Source organism: Sceloporus occidentalis, unplaced genomic scaffold (genome assembly GCF_023333645.1).
Source record: "Sceloporus occidentalis isolate IW3139 unplaced genomic scaffold, rSceOcc1.0.p SCAF_1, whole genome shotgun sequence".
NCBI lineage: Eukaryota > Metazoa > Chordata > Lepidosauria > Squamata > Phrynosomatidae > Sceloporus > Sceloporus occidentalis.
The window spans coordinates 69,494,254-69,521,283 of record NW_028316981.1 but is presented as its reverse complement, the minus strand read 5'-3'; the positions used below and the strand labels follow the sequence as shown (position 1 = coordinate 69,521,283).

The 27,030-nt window shown below is 39.9% G+C and overlaps 1 protein-coding gene across 6 annotated transcripts; it reads right to left on the bottom strand.

The window, feature by feature from the left end:
- Positions 1-400: 400 nt before the first annotated feature.
- On the bottom strand, positions 401-26,981 carry NEK4 (NIMA related kinase 4). Of its 6 annotated transcripts, none has more exons than XM_089524091.1 (16): positions 26,594-26,981; positions 24,968-25,234; positions 24,283-24,480; positions 23,948-24,055; positions 21,597-21,751; positions 20,671-20,800; positions 18,208-18,624; positions 17,586-17,639; positions 13,023-13,160; positions 12,514-12,642; positions 11,573-11,639; positions 7,537-7,637; positions 6,711-6,799; positions 2,230-2,420; positions 1,664-1,797; positions 401-682 (listed from the first exon to the last, which is right to left on the bottom strand). In XM_089524091.1, exons 1-16 carry the CDS (start codon positions 26,684-26,686, stop codon positions 590-592), a joined length of 2,364 nt encoding a protein of 787 aa, XP_089380217.1. In that variant the 5' UTR covers positions 26,687-26,981; the 3' UTR covers positions 401-589. The 6 variants fall into 6 exon arrangements, with proteins under 6 accessions (XP_089380217.1, XP_089380199.1, XP_089380208.1 ...); XM_089524073.1 differs by having other exon boundaries at positions 13,008-13,160; positions 26,594-26,980; XM_089524082.1 differs by having other exon boundaries at positions 13,008-13,160; positions 18,220-18,624; positions 26,594-26,980.
- Between the last annotated feature and the right edge of the window lie 49 nt (positions 26,982-27,030).

The following is a 27,030-nucleotide window of genomic DNA, read 5'->3' as shown; positions in this document are numbered from 1 at the left end:
TCTAGAAGTTAAGTTTTTGTATTATTCAGTTTTAAGGCAGTAGTAATAATTATTTTTTCTAATATCTATATATAAAAATTGATTCTCTTATTGGCTGTTTGAAAGTCTAGAATGCTATAGCATCAGACTGTAAGATCTCTGGTTTTGACGGAAGTGTTTTGATTTGTTTGTTTTTTGCATTTTCCTTATTTTAGTACAACTTTTGCATTATTTTTAGTGGCAGTTTTGAGCTTTGATTGCAATTCCCCATCCTGTTCAGTATGCACAACTCAGAGAAATGCAGTGGAGTTAGTTGTGACTGTGTGCAAGACTGCATCCTGAAAAGTGATCTTTGAAACGTTTTGAGATTTAAGGAGATACTTCAAGACAAAAAGAAAAAGAAAGCAAACCACTGCAGAAATACTATCTATATCTTTTATTACCTTTGTCAAATACATTGCTATTGATAAACCAAACAAGCTCAACAATTAATTTAAAAAAACAGTACAGTAAAAATTGTACTCCGCAGATTAATGTGTATAGTCCAGTCAGCTATAAACAATGGAATAAAGTTTTGTTCTTTTAAGGAGTGACTCAAATGAGATATTTGTTAAAGCTTCACATTCTCTTCTAAGAACTTTAAATGACGGGCCTTCATACTGTAAGATGTGTACTTTTCTCCCATGAGCTCCCGCAGATACAGCTGTTAAAAATATGTTTGAAAATTAGATACCTTGTAATTCATATTTCTAGCAAATCTAGCATGTGGACTTTTAGGGAGTAATCAAGTTGCACTCGTCCCTTCAGACGGCTTTGACTTTTGCAAATTTGATTATTCACAGATTTTATTATGTTTTCTCTAGGAATATCTAGGTCCTCCAGCACAACTCTAAATCTAAAAATCTAAAAAACTAAAAATCACACTGAAGGACCCAGAGATTCATACAGAGAGTGCTCCACTAGGCATTTGTAGCTCCTCCAGCACAATTCTATGGTCAATGTCTGGCAGATGTTGACCACAAAGTTGCACTGGAGGACCTAGAGATTCCTAGAGAGGCATTCTCTCAGGTAAAAACATAGGTTTTTTGTTATTTGCGGTTTTTCCACATTCACAGGGTCCTAATCCCAGCGAATGTGAAGGGACGAATGTACATGTATGCTGATAGAATAATATCTCACAGTGACGCAGGCTGCTCTTCTTCCATGTTCAGTCTGCTCTGTTTAGTTCATGAATTTTCTGATGCAAAATTTGAGGAAATAAGAAAGATCACCTGCATAAATAATCTTCTTTATGTGACCCTTGATATTGGCCATAAACTATAACTGTGTGCCTACAATTTTATAGATACATATAATCCTATTAAATGGCAATAAATCTCAAGAAACAGATATAGATGTAGGGCAAAGTATCCCAAAGCTAGATTGTACATATTTCTGCAAAATTGTGACAGCAATTTTTCAGTATGGCTGCTGATTTAAAATGTATGAGTTCTCAAGTTTAACTGTGGTATTAAACACTGTGGACAGTGTCATGTAATTGGGTTTGTCTAGAAGAAGCAGGGATGGGGACTGAGACTTTCCAGAAGTGGAACAGCTGGTTAGGATTACTTGAAACTGCAGTTCAGTTTCCACTCATATTACAGAAAAGAAAAACTGCCACATTGCTGTAGAAAGAATTACACACCTCTCTCTTATGTTCATCGTCTTCCTCCAGGACATCATACACCTTCTCCAGCAATGCCACTCCAAGTCCCTGAACTACATCTGCTCTTAGAATTTCAACCAATCTCTTAATCTTTTCAGGTCCAGACAGAACATCTAGAATAAAAAATGTCATCACTGTTAAGATACTTTGAGTTCTATTAGATTTCCAGCAATTAAGATAAATTATGATGGTAAAACTCATAGTAGAACATTTTCTATTTCATTGTTAGCACTGATCAATATGCTTTTAAGAACCTTTCCAAACTATATTTCCCTTGCTATCTCTTGCTATTATTCATAGCTACGTACATCAGTCAAGCATCAGTATTCCCACAAAATTAACTTTGGAGTTTGTTGTCTTGATCATTTTTTGCTTCTAAAATGCGAGATCAGCAAAAGAATATTCCTATGCTGGAGTGACAGAGCATATGGCATTTTTCTTCCCTTAAAAGGGAACATGATCTTAACAGTATTACTAGCCTTGTCCATTAATAGGACAGCACAAATCTTTATTTGCATATCACTGCTTTCAAACATGATACAGACCTGTGGGAAGTTCTTGAAATGGAAATTCATCTGGTTCTGATGCTTTCCCATGTAAAATCAAGGTGTCCCTGTACTTCCTATTAACTCTAAATTGAGATTCAGGTATTGCAGATTGTGAACAATTTTCTTTATTGTCCATTTTCAGTGTTCGTGTCATCACCTGTACCAAGTCATTCATCTCATTTGTTTTCCTGCAAAAGGAATAAAACATTCAAATCTCACCTTTAGTTCATAATTTGAGATTTAAAAAGCAATGAACTATTTAGCATTTAATGTGCAGAGCTGTACTGTGCAATGGCTTGGATCCTAATGTTTGGAAAATCTCACATCACCCCTTTGCCGTAGAATTAATAAGAGGGACAGAGAATCATGCAAATTAGAATCAAACAAATGTCCACTTTTACAATAAAGAGCACTCTTAATATTGCAGTGGTCGTGACTAGTTCTAGTGTCAATCTTAATTTCAATAAGGTTATTTCTTCTTGATCTTTTCCAGTCTTTTCCTTCACAAAAGCCTCTTCAAGCCTGTTTATTGTGAAATTTGAACCCTCCAAACTCCATCCATACTGTTCTTGTTTAAAGAAAAAAGTACAGGGTGAAGTGCTTCTGAAAGCCTTTAGGAGAGGCAGTTCTTTTAAATTGACTACAGGGTCCTTTTTGTTGTTTTAATACTATAGAGGGCTTTCTCAAAACTAGAACTCGACTTTTACTCACTTGTGGGTTAGTATTATTAAGCATTTTTGGCAGTTGCCCACACCTGCTTTAACTGTTCTTATTTCCCACACCTGTTTCTTGATAAACACTTCCTTTTAAAATTCCACATCAAACTGATGACATCAGCTTTGAAGTTGCAGCAATATGTGCACAACAGAAAAAACCAGACTGCTGTTTAAAAAAACACAAACCCAAAGTCTGTGTTGGCAGCGTTCCTGCATGGCAGGAAGTTGGACTTGATGGCCCTTGTTATCTCTTCCATCTCTATGATTCTATGATCTACAACTAGATCTTTGAATCCAGATAGTATTTTAAACAGACTACAATGACACAGTATACAGTCGTCCCTCCATTTTCACAGCGATCCGTTCCAGACACACACACCCCACAAAAATGGAAATTTGCACGTATTCAAGCCCAAATGGCTTGAATGGACACATGCACCATTTTAACCCTCCCCACTTGCCGGTCTGCAAAAGGCCGAGACAGTGGACTCAAAGTCTGCAAAAACAGAGGGAGAACTGTAGAGTCATACTTAATAGTTGTTGCTAAGTATAGTTATTGGTTGATCTCAACCCATGGCAACGCTGTGGATAACAGATCTCCAAGACTCCCTGTCTTCCACTGCTCTGCTTAGTTCCTGTAAACTAATACTCATGACCTCCCTAATAGAGTCCATCTATCTAGCATGCAACCTTCCTCTCTTCTACTTCCCTCCATCTTTCCTAGCATTATTGTTTTTCCTAATGAATCTTCTCATGATATGTCTAAAAATATGACAGCCTACATTTTGTCATTTTGGTTTCCAGGGAGATTTCTGGCTTGATCTGCACTAGGACTCATTTATTCATCTTTTTGGCTGTTCATTGCATCCTCAACACTCTTCTTCAGCACCACATCTCAAATGAACTGATTTTCTTCCTATTTTGTTTCTTAACTGTCCAGCTCCCACATCCATACATAGTAATAGGGAATACAGTGGTTTGTATAATTCTAACTTTTGTGCTCAATTGCATATTTTTTCATTTTAGGATATTTTCTACTTCTTTCATAGCCGCTCTCACTATTCTTAATCTTCTCATTTCCTGGCTCAGTCACCCACAGAAATTAATGGAAATCAAGATACTTATAACTCACTTTTCCCTACATTTCAGGGGGTATACTGTAAAGTCTAAGGTGGTGCAAGGCAATACATTCAAATAAACTACACACACAATCAATAGCTTGTACCTCTGTGCTTAGATCAATGGGCATTCATGGTAAATAAACACTGCTTCTTTGGAAGTCACATAGTAAAAGCCACACTGAAGGAAAAAACTACAAGTATTGTGTGAGCCTAGGACAATTAAACCAATTTTCTCAAAAAAGTGATTTTGTACCTGTTTCATTCAGCAGCTTTTATAATGTAAATTAAACTATTGGTCAGGAACAAAAAGGCACCTAGCTTTACAACAAAGCAAAAAACTGCAATTAAAATCATTTTAAAATCTGGATTTTCTTTATTCAGTTTTCATATACCAATTATATTAAACAATACTACAGCTTTTTTTTATCATTCCATCTCCCCTCAGCATATCATTGCTGGAAGCTCATTGTTCAGATTGGTTCCTGGGTGGGACTGGCAAAATAGTGAAATGAAAGTTGCATGTAAATACATAGCATACATCTTAAGAAATAAGAAATTAAAAACATTTTTAAAAAATGAAACCAGAAGACCATGTAAATATTCCTTGAAACTAGATGTCCAAGAAATCCTTTAGTAGAGTTTCAATTGGGGGCACAGTGATACCATAACTGCTATAAAGATCAACTGAGCTAACTTTTAAACGGAACACGTATAAGAAATGGAAACATGGGGAAATCTCCAAAGGGGAATTCAAACAACTAGCTAGCCTGTGTAGGGGTAAAGTCAGAAAAGCTAAAGCACAGAATGAACTCAGGCTTGCTAGAGAGGTTAAGAACAACAAAAAGGGCTTTTTTGGATATGTTTACAGCAAAAGGAAGAAAAAGGAAATAGTAGAGCCACTGCGTGGAGAAGATGGCAAAATGCTAACAGAAGACAAAGAAAAGGCAGAATTACTCAACACCTTCTTTGCCTCTGTGTTCTCAGAAAAGGAAAAGGGTGCTCAACCTGAGGATACTGGAGCAGAGAATAGGGGAATTTCAGCACAGAATAAGCAAAGAGATAGTACAGGAGTACCTTGTTAATCTAAATGAATATAAGTCTCCAGGACCAGATGAACTACATCCAAGAGCATTAAAAGAACTGGCAAATGTAATATCGGAGCCAGTGACAATAATCTTTTGGAACTCCTGGAGAACAGGAGAAGTACCAGTGGATTGGAGGAGAGCAAACGTTGTCCCCATCTTAAAAAAAGGGGGGAAAAGAGGATCCCAACAATTACCATCCAGTTAGCCTGACATCAATACCAGGCAAGATTCTAGAGCAGATCATTAAACAGAGAGTCTGTGAACATCTAGAAGGCAATTCCATAATCACAAAAAAGTCAACATGGGTTTCAGAGAAACAAGTCATGCCAGACAAATCTAATCTCTTTCTTTGATAAAATTACCAGCTTGGTAGATGAAGGGAATGCTGTGGATATAGTATATCTTGATTTCAGTAAGGCCTTTGACAAGGTTTCCCATGACATTCTTGCAAACAAGCTTGACAAGGTATCTGTTACATGGATTTGTAATTGGTTGACTGGCCGAACCCAAAGGGTGTTCAACAATGGCTTCTTTTCATCCTGCAGAGAAGTGACCAGTGGGGTCCCACAGGGCTCTGTCTTGGGCCCAGTGCTATTCAACATCTTTATCAACATATTTATACTTATCAAATTTGCAGATGATACCAAACTAGGAAGAGTAGCTAATACCCCAGAGGACAGGATCAAAATTCAAAATGACCTTAACAGATTGGAAAGCTGAGCCAAAGCTAACAAAATGAATTTCAATGTGGAGAGATGTAAGGTACTGCACTTAGGGTGGGAAAATGAAATGCATAGATATAGGATGGGGGACACCTGGCTGAACGAGACTACGTGTGAAAGGGATCTGGGAGTCCAAGTAGACCACAAGTTGAACATGAGTCAACAGTGTGATGCAGCAGCTAACAAGGCCAATGCAATTTTAGGCTGCATCAATAAACGTATAGTGTCTAGATCAAGGGAAGTAACTGTGCTACTCTATTCTGCTCTGGTCAGGCCCCATCTGGAATATTGTGTCCAGTCCTGGGCACCACAATTCATAAAGGACATTGAGAAACTGGAGCCTGTCCAAAGGAGGGCGATTAAAGTGGTGAAGGGTTTGGAAACCATGTCCTATGAGGAACGACTTAAGGAGCTGGGGATGTTTAGCCTGGAGAAGAAAAGGTTAAGAGGTGATACAATAGCCCTGTTTAAATATTTGAAGGGATGTCATATTGAGGAGGGAACAAGCTTATTTTCTGCTGCTCCAGAGAACAGGTCCCGGAACAATGGATGTAAGTTACAGGAAAAGAGATTCCACCTCAACATTAGGAGGAACTTTGTGACAGTAAGGGCTGTTCGACAGTGGAACACAGTCCCTCAAAGTGTGGTGGAGTCTCCTTCCTTGGGGGTCTTTAAACAGAGACTTGATGGCCATCTGTCAAGGATGCTTTGATTGAGAGTTCCTGCATGGCAGGGGGGTTGGACTGGATGGCCCTTGAGGTCTCTTCCAACTCTACTATTCTATGATTCTATAAAAATACACAAATGCACTGCATCAAACAAAACAACGTTTACCCTTCTTTACAATCTCCATCAGATCTCTCAGTAGAGCTGGTGGAAGAGCTTAGTTCATCCTCCATAGAACAGTTAGGCAAGTTCTTTTTCTGTTGAAGAAAAATGAGACACTTCCAACACAAGAAAATAAAGACAAAAGACAACGTAGTCATAATCCATCTGGAAAACTTCTTGATCACATCTCACTGACTTGGACATCCTTTGGCAATGCTGCTATTTTGAACTGAAGGGGAAGTGCAAATTTGACCAAATTTTAGCTGTTTATTGAATTACACATTTGCAAAAAGCAACATTTGGAATTAGTTCAAAATCTTGTTGAAACATCATGATAATGCCAAAGGTTTCCTGCCAGTCTAATTTCACAATACCAACTAATTAAAGTTCTACCCCTCCCCTCCTTAATTGCCTTGAATCATCCTTTCACATGTGAAATTGTGCCTCAGGTCACATTTACACATCTCAGTGCAGTGTCAGGAGTTTTTTGTCCATGTTTTGAAGAAGTGAATTTGACAGCAATTAATGGCAATAGAAATTCAAAACTCATTTAACAGCCACAGATCAGGACTAGGCAACTGTGGGCCTCCAAATGCCCTGGTCAGTGTAGCCAATTGTAAAAGATTATGGGAGCTGCCATTAATGAAGAAATGGTGACCAATATTTCTTGATCAATTCATTCTCTTCAGTTACATATCTAAGGAGAATGCACTGTAATGATGTAAAGAGGGTATTTTTAGCACCTAGACAATGAAGCCAGTCCCCCTTTTACTCTTCACAACATTAAAAGTTTTTTGCTTTCGCTTATTTCAAGCACATAGCTTTTGCGTACCTTGGATTCTGAAGGAAACAGAGCAATTTGATCATGACAATCTTCCTGTGAAAATTTTGTTTCTGTAGATATACAGTGAGATGCTCGTCTGATAGCAAGCCCTAGAAAGGGACAAATTAAAAGTATGAATAATCTATTCTTTTTGGCTACTCAAACTGATCATTATAGCAGTATCTATCTGAAAAAATCTTGAGAACAGAAGAGATGAATCTTCTTCTGTTCACTTAAGAGCTCAACATTACAATTTGTTGCATGTATATACCAAACTTTTGCCAATGCAGTCTATGTGGTTTATAATGAAAGGCAAAAAACAAAAGCTACAATAATATAGCAGTAATATAATCTTTCTGTGGTTGTGGGATTGTGTGCTTTTGTATGGCAAGATACTAGACTGATGGAAGCAGTGCTGCTAATAAGGTCTCCCATGTCAGACAGGCTTTTGTTGAAGAGCCTGACTAAACATGCCAAAAAAAACTCTACTGGAGAGAAGCATGGGAAGGGTGACATTGGTGGAGGATCTGCCAGAGTTAATGGCAGTAACACCAGGGATTGCAGTAACCTCTCCCATGCCAGCAAAGTGATGTTCAAAATTCTATAACAAAGACTTTTACCATATATGGAGCAAGAAATGCCAGATATCCAAGCTGGGTTAAGGAAAGCAAGAGGCACTAGGGGTCATGTTGCAAACATATGTTTTTGCACCCAAAAATTTCAGAGGAAAAACAGCCTGTACTTTATAAATTATAGAAAAGGCTTTGCTCATATAGATCATGAACAGATATGGATTGCTCTTAAAGAAATGGGTGTGCCACAACATTTGATTATCTTCATTTGTAACCTGTATTCAGGGTGAGAAGCCATTATTAGGGCAGAATATGAAGAAACCCTTTCCATTTGGCGAGGGGGTTAAGTAAGGCTGCATTTTATTACTTTATCTGTTTAACTTGTATGCTGAATATATCATATGCAAAGATAAACTAGCCTCCGAGGAAGGAGGTGGGAAAATAAGGAAGGAAAATCAACAATCTAAGATATACAGGTAGCATACTACTAGCAGTAAATAGCAAAGATTTGGAGATGTGAGAGCTGGACAGTTAAGAAAGATGATAGGAAGAAAATCAATTCATTTGAGATGCGGCGCTGGAGAAGAATGCTGGGGATCCCATGGACAGCCAAAAGGACAAACAAATGGGTCCTAGAACAGATCAAGCAGGAAACCTCTTTGGAAGCCAAGATGACCAAACTGAGGCTGTCATACTTCAGAAAGGTGGAGGGAAGTGGGAAGAGAGGAAGGCCACATGGCAGATGGATGGACTCTATTAAGGAGGTCACGGTATGGGGTTGCAGGAATTAAGCAGGACAGTGGAAGTCAGGGGAGTCTTGGAGATATCTCATCCATAGGATCACCATGAGTTGAGATTGGCTCGAAGACAGTTAACAACAACAAAACCAAATAACATGCTAAGAAAGTACAAAGGCAGGTTTACAGATGAATATTAAGAAAAGAAAAATAATGATCACAGATTATTTACATAACTTTAAAGCAGACAATGAAGATATTGGGAGAGTTTAGAGTTTTCCTATACCTTGGCTCAGTTATTAAAATAGGGACCGCAGTCAAGAAATCAGAAGACTAGGAAGGCCAGCTATGAAGGAACTAAACAAAATCCTGAAGTGTAAAGATATATCATTGAGCACCAAAGTCAGGATACTCTATGCCATTATATTTCAAATTTCTATGTATGGTTATGAAAGTTGGATAGCAATAAAAGCTGCTAGAGAATCGATCCATTTGAAATGTGGTGCTGGAAGAGAGTTTTGCAGGTACTATGGACTGCCAAAAATACAAATAAATGCGTCCTTGATCAAATAAAGCCTGAACTCTCCCTAGAAACCGAGGCGTGTTACACACACGCCGAAAGTATGTGTTAGGGTTAGGAAGGGGCGTGCTGGGGTTAAAAAGAGGCATCTATTCTAGACGCCCCTCAACCCTAGTACGGACTGGGTCTGTACAAAATGGCGGCTCCCATCCACACAGAGGCCGCCATGTTGATGTCGTGGACATGTAGCGTCTGGATGTCGCACGGTGAAAGTGATGCCGCAAGTGCGCGACTAGCACCTCGTGGCGCCACTTCCGGGGCACAAAAAGAAACGCCATTTTGGCGCTTCTTTTCGGCTGCGGCCGGGAATCGCGCAGTTTGGCCGCTGAGGTTCCCAGACGCAGCAACCGGCGCCGCCAACAGACTGCCGCTTTTAGGCGGTCTGTAACGCACCCAAGATGAGTAAATTGAGACTGTCTTATTTTGGCCATATTATGAGAAGGTATAGCTGACTAGAAAAGACAATAATGATTGGTAAGGTAGAAGACAGTAGAAAAAGAGAAACATAGTATTCCAAATGGATAGATTCAATCAAGGAAGCCATGACCTTGAGTCTGCAAGACCTGAGCAGAGCTGCTGCTGATGGGGGACTTGGAGGTCTCTCACTCATAAAAGCTGACTTAACCACAATTGACATCAAGCATAATCACAGTAAAATACAAAGTCCCAAACCAACAACTGGATGGCCCTTGTGGTCTCTTCCAACTCTACGATTCTATGATTCTATGAATTTCCAGAACCTTGGTAGAATAAAAATGTCTTAAAGTCTTATTCTATACTTCTTTACCAAAATATTTTTAAAAATGTAAAAAATTATCTGAGTGTCATGTTGAGAACCTACCAGAAAGCCCAGATCTGAGATTTTTTAAAGACAGAGCCAGTATAATGTAGGAGTTAGCTGGCTTCCTCTGGTACAACATGTAAATTCAGTAGAACCTGGGAATTAGCAATCCCCTCTCATCACTACACCCCTCCCCCTTCCATGCACCAACCAACCACATCTGGAGGAGTGGAAAAGCCTCTAGAGAAATTTCTCAGAAGACACAGAAGAAGGAAAAGAAGGGAAGAATATTCCACACACGCCTTCAGCAGACTGTTTGATTTAGTTCAGGCTTCCTGATTGAGATCTGAAAGATCCATATTCAAGTCCAATCAGCTTCACAGGCTGGACTATCTTAGTGGTGAGTAAAAGTTGGAAAGATGACAGCCATGTATTTCACTGGAGGAAAATTTGGATAAAAATGTAACAAATTTTAAAAATCACTGCTGTTTGCCTTTCTGTTATTTGCCATCATGTTGACTTAGACTTATGGTGACCCTAAGATTGAGAGACCTCCAAGATTCCATCATTAATTGACCTGCTTAAGTCCTGCAAGCTCAAGCCTGTGTCTTCCTTGATTGACTCAATCCATTTGTGATGCAGTCTCCTCTTTTTCTACTAGCTTCCCCTTTATCAAGTTTTATCATCTTTTCCATTGAGTCTAATGAAATGTCCAAAATGACACTCAGTTGTCTTAACTGACAACAGAAGTAACATTTGAGAGAGTATGTAGGCTGATGACTGCAACTTCAACACATTTCTTCTCCTATATGATTTTTAACATGTTTGTCTAATGAAGAAACCAGTGTAGCTTTGAAAGCTCACATTACATGCTTTTTAACTGCTCCAATAAAGATTTTTAAATAAATACACCATTTTAAAAAATTGTAGCATGGCCAACACGACTACCTCTGAATAAGTCTCAATTATTCAGTACTGCAGCCACTCACTTACAAACCATAAGGTTGCGAGTTCAGTCTCAGCCAGAGGGCTCAAGCTTGACTTAGGCTTGCATCCTTCCGAGGTTGCTAAAATGAGTACCCAGACTGTTGGGACAACTAGCTTACACTTTGTAAATCGCTTAGGGAGTGCTTAAGTGTACTGATAAGCGGTATAGAAATGTACTAGCTATTGCTATTAGTTAGCTAAGCTTGTTTGTACAAGTTATTTACAAACTCAAAAGGAAAGCATACTCAAAAACTGATAATGTATGTGTCAATCACTTCACTGTTAATACTGTATTATTAAAACTCCTTAGGAAACAATTACAATTTAAAATGTTTACATAATTACACTGTACATTAAGAAAGGAACATGGGGCAAAAAAGCAAGTTACCAGAAAGAAGTTTGTCTTCTCGGGATTGCTTTAGTCTCCTCCTCTCTCGTGCTGATAATGGCCGATCCTTTAAAATAAGGAAAGGTAACATCAGCAATAAAATCTGTAGCTTTATAATCATATTTAGTCAGAAGGCACTTTTCAAAAGGGAACACTACCAAAGGAGCCAGTGTGGTGCAATGGTGTGAGTGTTGAACTACAACTCCGGATATCAGGGTTCGAATCGCCACTCAGTCATGGGTTGACCTTGGACAAACACTCTCAGCCTCAGAGGACGTCAAAGACAAGCCCTCTCTGAACAAATCTTGTTAAGAAAATACTGTAATAGATTCACCTTGGGTTGCCATAAACTGGAAGCAACTTGAAGGCACACAACAACACCACTACTAAAACTGAAAACTAACGTTTCCAAAATTCTTAATAGCACACTACTTTTTTGTGGTTGACAGGCTCCAAGGCTCATAATGACAATTGCAATAGCAAGAACATTCCTATACCACTTATCAGTGAACTAGCACTCCCTAAGCAATTTATAATCGGTAAGCCAATTTCCCCAACAAGCTGGCTACTTGTTTTACCAACCTACAAAAGGATGGAAGGCTGAGTGGACCTTGGAGCCCTCTCTAGGATCGAACTTATAACATTGTGGCTGCACTACTGATATTTAACCACTGTACCACCAGAGCTCCTTCATATATAGAGTTGGGTGTCATCTGTATACTGATAACACCAAATGCCAAACCTCCAGACAATTTCTTCCAGCAGTTTCATGGAAGTACTAGGGTTCTACAGGGAATCACCACTACCACCTACCAGCTAAAAAACAAGTAAGCTAACCCCATATTAACTGAGCCAATCTATACAGTTTTGCTAATTCAATAGGATGAAATGATATCAACCAGGGAACTTCAAAGCAGACTCTAGAGATGTCCAGAACAAACCTTAAAAACTGCTTCATCAATGCTTCTAGATCTGCTTAGTGCCCTTGGACCTGGAGCATTCTGTTTGTCTATGTTGTCTTCTTTTGTCTTTGTTTTCTCACTGGGAGGAGAAGGCAGCCTTCGAGGAACCTTAAAGGGAGATATCAAACTTTTGTAAAAAGATTGTTTCTTCTGCCAAAAACCAATCCTGAAGTTTTCTTCAAGGCTAGATGTAAGGAGTCCTTGTTGTTAACACAAATAAACAGCTAATTCAACTCCACAATGAAAACAAGAAGCACAACATGTATGTTCTCTAATTAAAGAAACATCATGTATTATCAATGTAAATCAACCAACTATTTATGCAACACCTTTAAAAACACTTCTTTGTATTTTGAAAATGTAATGTATATAGCTCAACATATACGTTCTCCTAAAACATATGATAAAGCCAAATTTCAAATGCCATATAAATCATTACTGCATATAAAAAATAATGTGAAAATTATTTTTACATTCTCTGAACACGCCTGTAACTGGTCTCTTTTTTTCTGCCATCGTTGCCGGGATAGAGAAGGTTCATGAACTGATCCTTGAGGTTTAAAGTAAGTGCTTTCATTCTGAATTTTATCTTTATCTTTGTCTGGATTTTCACCGGGACCTTCATCCTAGAGTAAATACAAAACCTTTATGATGTTTGAACACATTACACTATCAAGGACGCATAATTATTATCTTTTTTATCATTATCAAAAGCAAGATTACACCATGCATTTCTGCAGGCAGTACCCTATAAGAAAACCATGTACAAACTGAAATCTTTTCAAAATGCAATGTACAAAATCAATGAGATCAGGATTTGAACGAAGAATTTCTTGATTTATAGGCCACTAAATGGCGATGGTTCTCACCTGTGTAACAGTTCTTTTATTATACGAGTTATGAAATTCTAATTACATTTATTAAATTATCTACAGTCCTCCCTCCATATTCATGGGGGTTAGGGGAATGAGACCCCCAGGAATATGGAAAAATTGTGAATAACTCCACTCCCCACTCAGAGGCCACTTAAAGGGAAGGGTGAGTGGGCGAAGAGGAGCAGGGCTAAGCGCTCCTTTTTACCCCACCCTCCTGTCCCTTTAATTGGCTCCCTGCCCCTTCTCCTCCCCAATCCTCTCCTTGGGCATCTCAAAGAAAGGATGGGGAAGAGAAGGCAAGCAGTGCTGTGGCCCCTTCAAGACCCTTCTCCACCCATCCTTTCCCTAGGCAGTCCAAGGAGAGTATCAGGGAGGAGAAGGCTCCATCCTCCACTCCCTTCCCCTTTTGTGTCATGTCTTCTTAGATTGTAAGCCTGAGGGCAGGGAACCGTCTAATTAAAAGATTGTATGTACTGTGCTGTGTAAATTTACAGCGCTATATAAATAAAGCTTAATAATAATAATAATAATGTGACTTGGCCCCTCCGAGACCCTTCTCCCCCCCATCTTTTCCCTGGGCAGCCCAAGGAGAGGATTGGGGAGGAGAAGGCAAGAGGTGCCTTGGCCCCTTCGAGACCCTTCTTCCTCCCCCCCCCATCCCGTCCCTGGGCAGCTGAAGGAGAGGATTGGGAAGGGAAAGGGTCTTCGGCGGGGGGAGGAATCACCTCCCGCCTTCGCCTCCTCGATCTCTCATTGGGCTGCCCAAGGAGAGATTGGGTAGGGAAAGGGAGAAAGAATGTAGTCCTTCAGATAACATGAACTTGAGCTGTGGAATCTAGGAAAGTATCATTTATGTTTGACTAGAGCTGGTACAATATCTCAAAGACAATATAAGGAAGAGAGTTGCACTATTAAGCATAATTGACCGAGAACCAGAGGAACTATGGGCAGAAGCCAGGGACGCAATAAATGATGAATGCAGATAGACACTTACAGTAGTCAGAAAGAAAGAGAAGATACAATGGATGACAGATAAAACACTTCAAACAGTAAGAGAAAGAAGAGAAGCAAAACAAAAGGGAGAAAGGAACAATGTCAGAACCATGAATGTAACAGTACAAAGCCTAGTGAGAAAAGACAAGGACAATTACTACAATGACCAACGCAAGGAAACAGAAGACAATAACAAAAAAGGAAGAATGAGAAACCTTTTCTATGAGAGCCAATAAATTAAAGGGACCGGGATGCTTTATGATGACACAAATAACATAATTCAAGATCAGAAGGGAATAAAAAAACCTTGGAGGCAATACACAGAAAAGCTATACAAAAGAGATGAAAAAATGAAGGATGCATGAACTGAAGAGCCATATGAACAACATATTCTAATAAGTGTAGAAGCTGCAATAAGAGAAAGGGAGAAAAACAAATCACGAGGAACAGATGACATTCCAATCGAACAACTACAACTCATACTGATGGTATCAACGCCCATCTTAACCAACATATGTCAACAGATGTGGAAAACAAAACAGTGGTCAATCGATTGGAAATGATCAATTTGCATCCCCACTGACAAAAAAGGAGACACAAAAGACTGCAGCAACTATAGGACTATAGCGGTAATCTCCCACGCAAGTAAAATCATGCTCAAAATTCTGCAACAAAGATTCCAACCATACATATAGAGAGAAATCTCAAAGGTCCAAGTGAAGTTCAGAAGAGGAAAAAGCACTAGGGACCACATTGCAAACATACGATATCTAATGGAATGCTCCAAGGAATTCCAAAAGAAAATCAGCATGTGCACTATAGCAAAGCCTTTGACTGCATAAATCATGAAAAGGCTATGGGACGCCCTTAAAGACATGGGAGTGCCAACACATCTGATAGTCCTGATGAGGAATCTGTACTCTGGACAATAGGCTAACGTTATAACACAACATGGTGAAACAGAATGGTTCTCAATTGGCAAAGGAATCCGACAAGGATGTATCTTTTCACCCCATCTTTTCAACTTGTATGTAGATTATATTATATGAAGAAAAGGCTTGGACACAGAAGAAGGAGGAGTGAAAATAGGAGGAAGGAACGTCAATACAGTGCGCCCGTGTTATATGCTGACGTGCCTTACATGGCATACGCTGGAAGCCGCACCAGAAAAAACCCTGGTGCGCCCCAGAAGCACGTGCCGCGGAACGAGCCCCATTACTTCCGATGGGGCTCAAGAATACATGTTTTTTCCCTTGCGCGGGGTGGGGGTGGGGGTGGGGGGGGATCCTGAACGAATCCCCGAATAAGGAAAGGGCGCACTGTAATCTAAGATATGCAGACAACACCATACTATTAGCAGACTTAGGGGGGGATACAGACAGGCATCATGCGCCCCGTGTGGGCAGAGCCGCGGCAAGATGGCTCATGGGCGCTGGTAGTAGGGCTGGGTGCATATGGACGCCTACTGAGCCCTAAAATCGGCCCCAGCATGGTGCTTTGTGCCGGTCTGTATTGCGTCTTAGAGCAACTACTGAGAAAGATCAAGGAAGAAAGTACAAAGGCAGGCTTACTGTTGAACATAAAGAAAACAAAAATAATGACCACAGAGTATCTTCACAAGTTCAGCATAGACAATGAGGAAATAGAAATAGCAAAAGAGTTCCTATACCTATGATCAAACATAGATCAGAACAGGGACTGCAGTCAAGAAAACAGAAGAAGACTAAGAATGGGGAAGGCAGCTATGAAAGAACTAGAAAAGGTCCTAAAGAGCAAAGATAAACAACTAAGCACAAAAGTCAGAATTGTACATGCAATTGTATTCTCCATTACCATGTATGGATGCAAGAGTTGGACAATTAAGAAAATGGACAAAAAGGCGGGATACACACCGCCATATAGTACGTATTGTATACGTACTAGGGTTAGAAAGGGGCGGTGCTTCCGCACCCCCCTAACCCTAGTACGTATACAATACGTACAAGATGGCGGCACCCCTTCCACATGAACGCCGCCATCTTTACGTACTGGACGCATAGTGTCCAGACGTGTCGCGGTGCCTATGACATCGCGAATGTGCCAGCGGTGCCTCACGACGTCATCAGTGCGCCGCGAAAACAAGCTCCGAAATGGAGCTTCTTTTTTGCTCCGCGCGGGAGCCACGCGGTTTGGCTGCTGCAGCTCCCGCGTGGAGCAAATGGCGCCGGCGGGGGAACGCCGCAAAGCGGCGGTTTGTATCCCGCCAAAGAAAGTAAATTCATTTGAGATGTGGTGCTGGAGAAAAGTGCTGAGGATACCATGGACAGTAAAAAGAATAAATAGTGAGTCCTAGAGCCTGAAATTTCCCTGGAGGCAAAGATGACTAAACTGAGGCTGTCATACTTTGGTGACATCATGAGAAGATACGACTCATTAGAAAAGACAATAATGTTGGGGAAAGTGGAAAGAATTAGAAAGAGAGGAAGACCACGTTAGATCTCTTCCAGAGGGCTTACCCATCAGACTCTATATAAAAATCTATGACAATATTCCACTCTCGACTATTATCACTGACTACTGATAAATTGATTTTAGAGAATAGGAATTGGTAAATTCAATATTAGTGTTTTATTGATTGTATTAGAATTTGTATGATTTGTATTATCTTGTATTATTTTATTGTTGTAATCCCGCCTCGATCTTTGGAGAGGCGGGAAATAAAAATAAACTTTATTATTATTATTATTAGATGGATGGACTCAATTAAGGAGGTCACAGGTATGAATCTGCAGAAACTGGGAAGAGTAGTGGAGGATAGAGGGTCTTGGAAATGTTTCATCCACAAGGTCACCATGAGTCAAGATCGACTCAAGGCTGGTTAACAAGAGCTGGTACATTGGAAATGAAGGCAAATTGTAACAGCAAATAGGCACTGCCTGTTGTGTTACTCCCCGAGTCTCAATTTTGCTTGCTTTGCCTGTTCTCTTTTTTATCTAAAGGGAGGCATCTAAAAGGAGGCCGGTTATTAATGGTCCAAACTTATGCCATCTAAGAAAGGGGGATAATATCATTGTGGTTGTCTAGGGGACACAAACAACCCAAGTGTATTGTAAAGGCACCAGATCTAAAGTTCATTTGTTTCTTGTAGGAAGCGAAAGAGTTAACTTCACATGCCTTGCAGAAATATAAACTTTGAACACTTACCATAATTTCTACAGGAACAAATGGTATTAGTAGTTTCTCAGTAGAATCCAGACTCTGAAAAGAGAGTTTGCTGTGATTTCACCAATCTCTCTATTAAGTGAAGTGTATTGTAAAGGCACCAGATCCTGTCTGGAAACTAAGCAGGGTCAGCCCTGCACAGTACTTGGATGGGAGACCGCCAATTAATATCAGATGCTGTAGGCTACTTTTCAGAGGAAGGATCTGGCAAAACCACCTTTGAGGATTCCTTACATAAGAAAACCCAATGAAATTCATGGGTTTGCCTTAAGCCAATAGGTGACTTGAAGACACATATACATTGTAAACCTTAGCAAAATAAAAAATAAGTGTCCCTTACTGTAAAATAAAATTCAAAGGGGGAAAAAGATCTAGCTACACAACACATGATTTCTGAGAACAGCAGCACACTACTTTATCAGTGGCAGAGGCACCAGAACAACAATGCCAACTAAGTGTGCACAATGTAGCAAGGTCTGGTATCAGTTTATATAACAAGCTCAGTGCCACTATGTGCTGGTACAGTATTGGAACATCCCAGTTCCATTTTCATCAGCTTTACACCTTCAATTAAATTCCACTATATAAAAAATAAAATATTTACTCTATCATTTACGTTTCCAGCTTGAGAAACAGGCTGCAGAAGTTTCATGATGTCGTCATTATCATTTGTGGCACCAACAACTGTCTCTTTACTATCTACATTGTCCATTTTCAGGCATGGCTTTCTGACTTTCTGCAGTAACTCTTCAGTAGGGTATAGACCAGTTATTGTGGTTTCAGACTTTGCTTTAGTGGAAGGATATAAATGGTTGACTTTTTTATCATCTACTAAATGTTCAATTCTACAGTTCTTCTTTTCCACTGGAATTATAACTATGTCCACTTTGCTCATGGTTGCCATAGATATATCTGTACTGTTCAAACCATTCTTGTTTGCACTTTTTTCGGGCTCAGGGGCCAGTTTTTCTGAGGAAGAAACTTCAAAGGTTTTATTATTGATTAAACGCCTCTCTTCATTCTGTAATTTAGAAAACACATACATAAGTAGAACTAGCCCACTGATTCCATCAGCAACTTTAATTTAAATATAAGCACAAGGTATCTTATAGCAAAAAAAATACATAGTCAGACTGGGCCCAGAGATGTACTTCTGCATTAAGAAGATGCCTTTCATTCATAGCTCAATACAAGGTGTTGGTTTTGACCTATAAAGCCCTAAATGGCTTGGGTCCAGGGTACTTGAAGGACCGCCTCTCCCCATATAATCCGCCCCGCACACTCAGAACATCTGGGACAAATCTGTTGGAGGTCCCTAAATCTCATCTGGTGAGGACCTCACAGAGGGCTTTTACTATCGTCGCCCCCTCATCGTGGAATAAGCTTCCTGTAGAGCTCCGTTCCTCCGCATCATTAGTTTCTTTCAAGAAACAATTAAAAACATATCTATTTCAGTTGGCTTTTTCACTTTAGTTAATAGTGTTTCTTCTCTGCCCCTTGTTTCTCTGTTTTCTTTGACCCCAGACTATTGTAAACATTGTCCTTTTTTCTTGCCCCTGGTGAATGTGATTTGTATAGATTCCCATTCATATCCCTTGTAATGATGTTTTTAAAATTTTTATATTGTGATGTTTTTAATTGTATTTTATTATCCTTCATTTTTGTAAGCCGCCTTGATCATGCCTTTGGAAAGGCGGGGTAAAAATAAAAATTATTATTAATTATTAATTATTAATTATTATAGAAGGGAGGTTTCTTTCAGCAATGATTCTCTTGAGAGCACCATTTTAATAAAGACACTAAATCCAAGGTTGTTTTTCATCAACACAAGCTTTTTTGTAAGGGGAATCTACCAATGACAATATTTCACATGCCAGCACTGCTTTCCTTTCACTCACTGCTCTTGGCATCTAACAGTGCAATCCTTATTCAGTTTTCCACTAGCTGAGTCAGTTAGAATAAGACATAACTCATCTGTGATACCTATAGTCAAAATACAGTGACACCAGCAACACCCTAGACAAGCAAGTAGATATCCTTGAAGACCACCCCAAGCATGATGGAGCTTCAAGTTGGAGCTAAGAAGCTGTAGACAGAAAGCTCAGGACAGCAGCCCTTCCAGTCTTTGCTCATTCTTGGACTAGGGATGGATGGGGCTGCAGGGTCAATTAAAGAGGTAGTGCTGCTGCTAGGGTGCATGAGGTAGTGAGCTGGGGCATATTGAAGAATGGGAGATAGGATGGAAAGGAGAAAGGCACAGGGTTAAATGCTGTGTCTTCCTGAGATTTTCTGTCTTACCAAAAGTTATTCTTGCATACATTGTGTTTCTGACATCTTTAGGTTGGAATTGGTAGAGAGGAAGATAAACAAATGGTAATGTTGTGCTGTATGGGTAGTGTATGTGTTCTGCCAGTGGGAGGGTGCAGCCTGGCCACAATGTGACAATACTATAGCAAAAGCATGGAGCTACATCCATCTGCATAGGGGCTCCAGCCATGAACAATTCATTTTGTTCACCACTTTTGGTTTTTCCACTCTGGAGTCTCTTTCTTTCCATTCCAACTTGAATAAGTACTACATGTGATATACAAGCTAAAGGTGCAGCCATAGGTGTATCTGTGATCTAGAATACGGCTGCTCTGCAACATTTGTTTTATTTTATTTTATTACTGCCAATTTATTACAGCACCAGATATTCATCTGATAACCATCAAGAACCTGGCTAAATACACTGTATTCCCACATGTGCGGCAAAGAATGTTTACTCTATTGTCTAATTGTTGTGGATCATAAACCATTAGTGCTGATAGCCACTTTGAAGAGTTGTAATGCTGTGGCTTCATGTAATGGAACTATTAGTATTTGAGCTCACACTTAACATACAGTTATAGAGAACTGCAATATATACTGTATTATCACAGGGGAAAAAAGATAGAGTGCAGCATGGCCAATTAACTGTGTTCCTTCTCCTTAATTAGAAACAAGAATGATTTTTATGTCATCAAAATTGATTACAGCCTCTTTATGTTCACAAATATTGTGACTACAGAGCTGAAATAGAAATTACCTCTTTAGCTTTCAGGGAATGTTCACTGGGAAACTTTTCAGCTATTATATTTCCATTTTGCACTTCATCCTTCGCTGAGGAATTCTCGGGATTGTGTTGAGAAATTTTCTTATGATTTTTTGATGTTTTCCTTCAAGATGAAAGCATGACAGTACAAATATTAAGGTATTTAAGGGTTTGGGTTTTGGGGGGTTTGGAAATATTATGTTTTATCAAAATAAGATTATCTTAGCTCTTTACCTAAAGGTTTGTAATGCATTCTGAAAGCATGGTACATGCAACAAACATTGGGTAACCTATGTCTCTTGCCATGCGCCAAAGCATTCAGTACAGTAAGATAGACATTTGTAGCCACTCTTAAGAAAAAAGAATTGCCTTGGGGGATTAAGAGATCATCTATGCTGAGCCACATAAGAGGCTAGTCATATGGAATGTATCACAGGACATCTCTTCCCCACATTTTTCTCTTAAATGTTTGAAAAATCTGAGGGCTCTGCAGAAGGAAAGAGTACATGGACCCATCTAGGGACAATCTCAGCCCCGACTGCAGCTGCAGGTTACAGATAGATTTAACGAATTCATCCATTCAAAAAATAAATTCTATTGCAATAAATAAATTGCACAAGTGCATAGACAGCACAAAAAGGTTTCTGTAAATTATCAAGTCAGTGTGGGATAGAAGTGCTAGACTAGGACTGCTGGAAAAGGTGATTTGCAGATGCCAAATAAGCTTGGCCTTACCTTTTCCTGGACTATCTGCATATTACTAGTAAACACTGAGAGATTTTGTCTTTGAATTAAACCCAATTTAATTAAAGGAGAAAATGATAGAATCATATCATCACATTATAATGAGTAAAATAATGGTTCCGGTAACTACATTCAACATTGTGCAAATCACTGTTGCTCATTTAAATGTGTCTTACGCCTTTGTAGCTTCCAAAAACAGAGAAATTTGGTGCTTGATGTACGGTTGTCTCAGTATGCTTCTCACACTGGGTCTCTCCTCTGGCTTTTTACTAAGCATAGTTCTTATCAGCTCTTTCAACTGAAGGCTGTAATCTTTTGGCATTGGGGGCAGCTGTTAAAGGAAAAAATGGACATCAAATAGGAATTTTTTTTAAAAAAACATTTTATTATTATTGTAAGTAAACAACTATGTATAAAACATGACAAAACAATAAAGCAAAATAAAACAATTCATCTCACTACTTTGAATTATGTTGTGGCTCTCTTTCTTGGGTTCTGCTCAATGTAAGCAGTTATTTTAAAGTCCAGTGCTGTCTTTATGTAAATCTAGTCCAGAATGTCCAACTAAAGGTTCAGATGGGATGGAGGTTGTCTTCTCTTGTTTCTATCTTTATTTACAAAGTCAATGAGTGGGAGCCATTTATACATGAAAAGTCCTGATTTTGGTCATCCTGTGTAACTTGCCATTCTGTCAGACAGTATCAAATGGGAATTCTAAAGCTTTAAGCACCCATGTATTTCATGTGTTCGTACATACAGTCAGCTGTTTGTACCCATGGATTCTTCATCCATGGATTCAACCAACCACAGCTCAAAAATGCAAAAAACAAATCCTTGAGCTATTCTCTATTTTATATAAAAGACACCATTTTACTACTCCAATGTATATAATGGAACGAGCATCCATAGATACTGGTATTCACAGGGGATCCTAGAAACAAACCCCGGCAGATTTTGAGGACCCACTGTACATATCTGGAGCCTTGAGTTTGCTTTTCTGAAGAAACTGTTTCTTGAGAGAGGATGATCAGATTCCTAGAGCAGATTCAAAAGCATTGTTAGAACTTTCCAAATGTGTGCAGCATAGGTCTGACTGTGGTATAGTGGTTAAACTAGAATTTGGAAGATCCAAGCTCAAGTCTTCACTTGTCTCATGTGCTCCATGTCACATCTCTGACCTCCAGAATTCAGTCTTTGTTGTCCTGATGCTTTCTTAAGAATAGTTATACTCTCTTCAAGAACAGTTACTACTGTACCTACCTTAAATTTCTGTACTAAATCCCAGAGAGCTTTCTAGCTAGCCCTGCATTCTAATGACACTGAGAGTGAGATTGTAACTGCCTATTGCCTTACTCCATCGCAAAACATGTAATCTCATAGGCATGACAGAGTGAACTGTGCAATGTGTACACTGAAGAACTGAAGCAGACAGAACACATTGTGCAAGTTGGACTCTATACATACAGGACACCATGCAAATACGTCAATCAGCCTGAATATAACAGATGCACCAGTGCAGCAGACCAACTGATACAGCCATAAATAACTCCTCTCATCCCCTATGGAGTCCTTATGTTGTACATCATTTCTATATAGAGCTATTCTTTATTAATTTCAATGAGAAAGATTACTTGAACCCTGTTATTATCTGGAATATGGTCTTGTTTTGTTACATCATGTTTATTTATTTATCATGTTTAATTCTGAGAAATTAATAATAAATTAAACAGTTTCCTAAAATATTCTAAGACAGGTCATCTGGAGAACCAAATTTTCCCCAAGCCTACAGTAGGTTATTTTCATAAGCCAATGTTACGTCACTCAGTACACCACAATATAGGCTAGAGATGGCAGTTTTATTTTATTGGGGGTGAAGCAACCTGACAGCTTGGAGCAGACTCTGGTCGATCCAGCCCCAATTGGTGCAGGACTTTTTAGTAGTCTTTTTTTGGCTGGCTTTGGGCCACCTTAGGTGGCCATGGAGCAGATTTCAGATGCTTGTGTCATCTGTCCAAAGCAGCCAGAAGCCACTCTTTCCTGTCTGTCTGTTTCGGGCCTTGATTAACCAAATTCTGGCCCTGACGCTATTTTCCTGTGTGACTATTCTCTCACCAGAATTATTATTGGTGATTTGTAGCTTTGAGTAGTATAGTAAGCCTGTCCAATTACTAAGAATCTAGCATCATATGTGGTGGAGAGATTGCATGAGCCAAATTTAGAAATTTCTGTTCATGAAAAAGCCAAAGCAGAGATGCAGATCTCAAGACTGTGGCCAGGAATTACAGATTTACATCCTGAAGTGCACTGTTTAATATTTCTGGTGCATTCTTAGATAACAAAATAACTATTTATAGAATCATAGAGCTAGAAGAGACCTCAAGGGCCAACATACAGAGAAAGGAGAAGGGAACAGAGAAAAAAGAGAAGGGACTGTCTGCACATGTGAAGCCAGCATGTGCTTTTAGTCCATATGGAGTTTGGATGAATGCCTACAGCTAGCCAAGTAAAAATTATACAGAAAGTTTACCTTTCCTTCAATGATTCGATAAACTAAGGAATTCATGTCTTTAGCATTGAAAGCATGCTTCAAAGTGGCCATTTCATAGGCACAGCAACCCAAAGCCCAAACATCAGACTGTGAAAACAAAAGCAAAGAAAACATTTTAGAAATATGATCCGAAAGCCCTCAGATAACACACAGTTGCTTCTACAGTTAAAACTACAGGATTCTGCCCCTTGGAAGTCACCCCCTCCCCAACTGTGTCTATACCTCCCTGTTGTTCATGGGTCGTGGTATTTTGGCTGCACACAGATAGACAGACACTTTGAGACTGGATTTGCTACTTATATGGCATACTTTACCTTATAATTGTAAGGCTTGTTAGAAAACAACTCAGGGCTCATATAGTATGGAGTGCCAATCAGAGTACTAGCCATGTCATACTGATTTTCCAGTACTCTAGCTATTCCCAGATCTCCCACTTTGATGATATTTGAACGTGTCAGGAAAACATTCTGGGTTTTGAGATCTCTGTGCAGAATATGTTTTTCATGCAAATACTGAAAAATAAGAAAATAATATTTACAAATCTCTATTTGACATGATTATTGCTTGCGCAAAATGAGTTTTTCTCAAGAACGGGAAATGATGAAACATCATCATCATGAAGAATTGCACATTACCAAAACTGGCAAAACTCCATAATGTAACAGTCATTCTAACACTGTTCATTTAAATGTGTGTCTTGGAGAGAAGAATGGAACACATTTAAATTAATGTATCCAAATGGATCGGAACAACTTAATGATACTGGATAGTAGTCACTAAAATTTGTTCTCATGTATCACAGTTCAAGAAGGCCAGTTTATTGACCGGAAACATGTCTACAGCCATACATTTCTCTGCCAAATTATAATGTAAGGATGAATCACCAAAATTGCTAGGATTAGGATCTAAAACAGATTCCATCATGGTATAGTTCTAGGAAACAATGTTAATTCAATGAGACATACTCCTTTTAAAGTAGAAAATGTAAAAGCATGTTACCTGCAATGCCATAGCGATTTGAACAAACCATTCCACCACCTGACTTTCTGGCAAAAGTTGACCCTTCTGTTCTTTCAGCTTGTGATACATGTCTCCTCCTTCACAGAAGCCCATGACAATGTATAGGAAACCATCTTCCCCTTCCCAGGACTCTCTGTAAGTGACTATATTAGGATGCTTCAGCTGAGACAGCAACTGGGCTTCTTGTTCTGCTGCTTTCCTCTCACGGCGCGACGCATGTTTAAGGTTCAGCCTTTTGATAACATACTGGAGAGATATAGGGGGGAAAGTTCTGTAACTTTTTTAAAAACCAAGGGTATTAAATGGCCATATTCATAAAATCTAAAAATCAGGACAGGGGCTATTATGAGGCAGTGCAATTCATTCCAATGAAATATTTATAGGTTGAGTCTCTCTCATCCAGAATTCTGAAATACTCCAAAATCCAAAGCTGTCCACACGAAATAGTGACCCCTTTGCTTTCTGATGGTTTAATGTACGCTAACTTTGTTTCATGCACAACATTACTAAAAATATTGGATAAAATTACCTTCAGGCTACATGTATAAACTGTATATGGAACATAAATGAATTTCATGTTTAGACTAGGGCCCCATTTCCAAGATTGCTCATTGTGTATGTGCAAATATTCCAAATTCTGAAAACCAAAACACTTCCGGCCCAAAGCATTTTGGATATCGGAGACTCAACCTGTATCCTCATTCTGGCTTCAATCCACAGAATTTTGCATACATGTATAGGAGGAAAATCATACTAAATTCAATAGCTCTTAGACTCAGGCAAGTGTGGACTGGATTCAAGCCTTAAACACAGCTAAATTCATCTAGATTAAGGTTTAAGATGGTATGCTTCTATTGCACCTGTTGCACAAATCATGTGATATGTAGTTTTACAAGTTTTTAGCCTCCTCTGAGAAAGGGTGCTGGTGCCTCTCAAAACTGCAGATCCCAGGATGCTATAAGATGGCCAGCCATGGCTGTTAAAGTGGCGTCAAACTCCATTATTTCTACAATGGAGACACACCCAACATGCATTAATGGGTGAATCAAAAAAGAAACAGCAGAACGGGGATAGCGTCAATTCTGAAGTTCAATCAGGAAGGGCTGCAAGGGAATCGACCCTCTTTATTTCTGTGTTGCGCACCTTCAAGTTGTTTCAGACTTATGGCGACCCTGAGGTGAACCTGTCATGGGGTTTCCTTGCTAAGTTTCTTCAGAGGGGGGTTGCCAATGCCATCCTCTGGGGCTGAGAGAGTGTGACTCATCCATGGCCACCCAGTGAGTAGGTCTTTGTTTTTCCCAGAGGATAATGACTTCTTTGAGAGCCAGTGTGGTGTAGTGGTTTCAGCATTGGACTATGCCTTTGGGAGACCTGGGTTCGAATCCCAGATCCGCCATGGAAACCCACTGGGTAACCTTGGGCAGGTCACACTCTCTCAGCTTCAGCGGGAAGCAACGACAAACCCCTCTGGAAAAACACAGTGCAGCTTGCTATGGAATTCTGGGAGCTCCCAGAATTCCATAGCAAAGAGCCAGACAACAAGTTAAAGCGCCGCCAAACCGGGTTATTTCCCCAGTGTGGATGCAGCCCCAGGCCTAGCTGTACCTGTTTGCTGTCCCTGCGGTGCTTGGCGAGGCTGACCTCCCCGTAGCTGCCCTTCCCCACCGCCCTGACGAAGGCGTACTCCCCCAGGGGCATGGCCTCCGCCTCACGCCGCCCCCGGGGAGCCCTCGCCCGGGTTCCCTTGGCCCCCTCGGGCCCACCGCAAGGGCGCCGCAAGGGCCGGTGCCATAGAGACTGAGGAGGAGGAGGAGGAGGAGGAGGAGGAGGAGGCCTCTAGACGGAGAGCACCGCCTGCAGGAGCGGGGATAAAGAAGGCCTCCGCTCTAGGATCCCTCTCACGGTCGCTTCGGCCGCCATCTTGGATGAGGGCAATTTCTCTTTCGTTTGAACCTCACGCTGACGACTGATTTATGGCCGCCATGTTAGTTATGGGCATTCTTATGAGGAGACATAGAGATATCTTAGAATCCTAGAGTTGG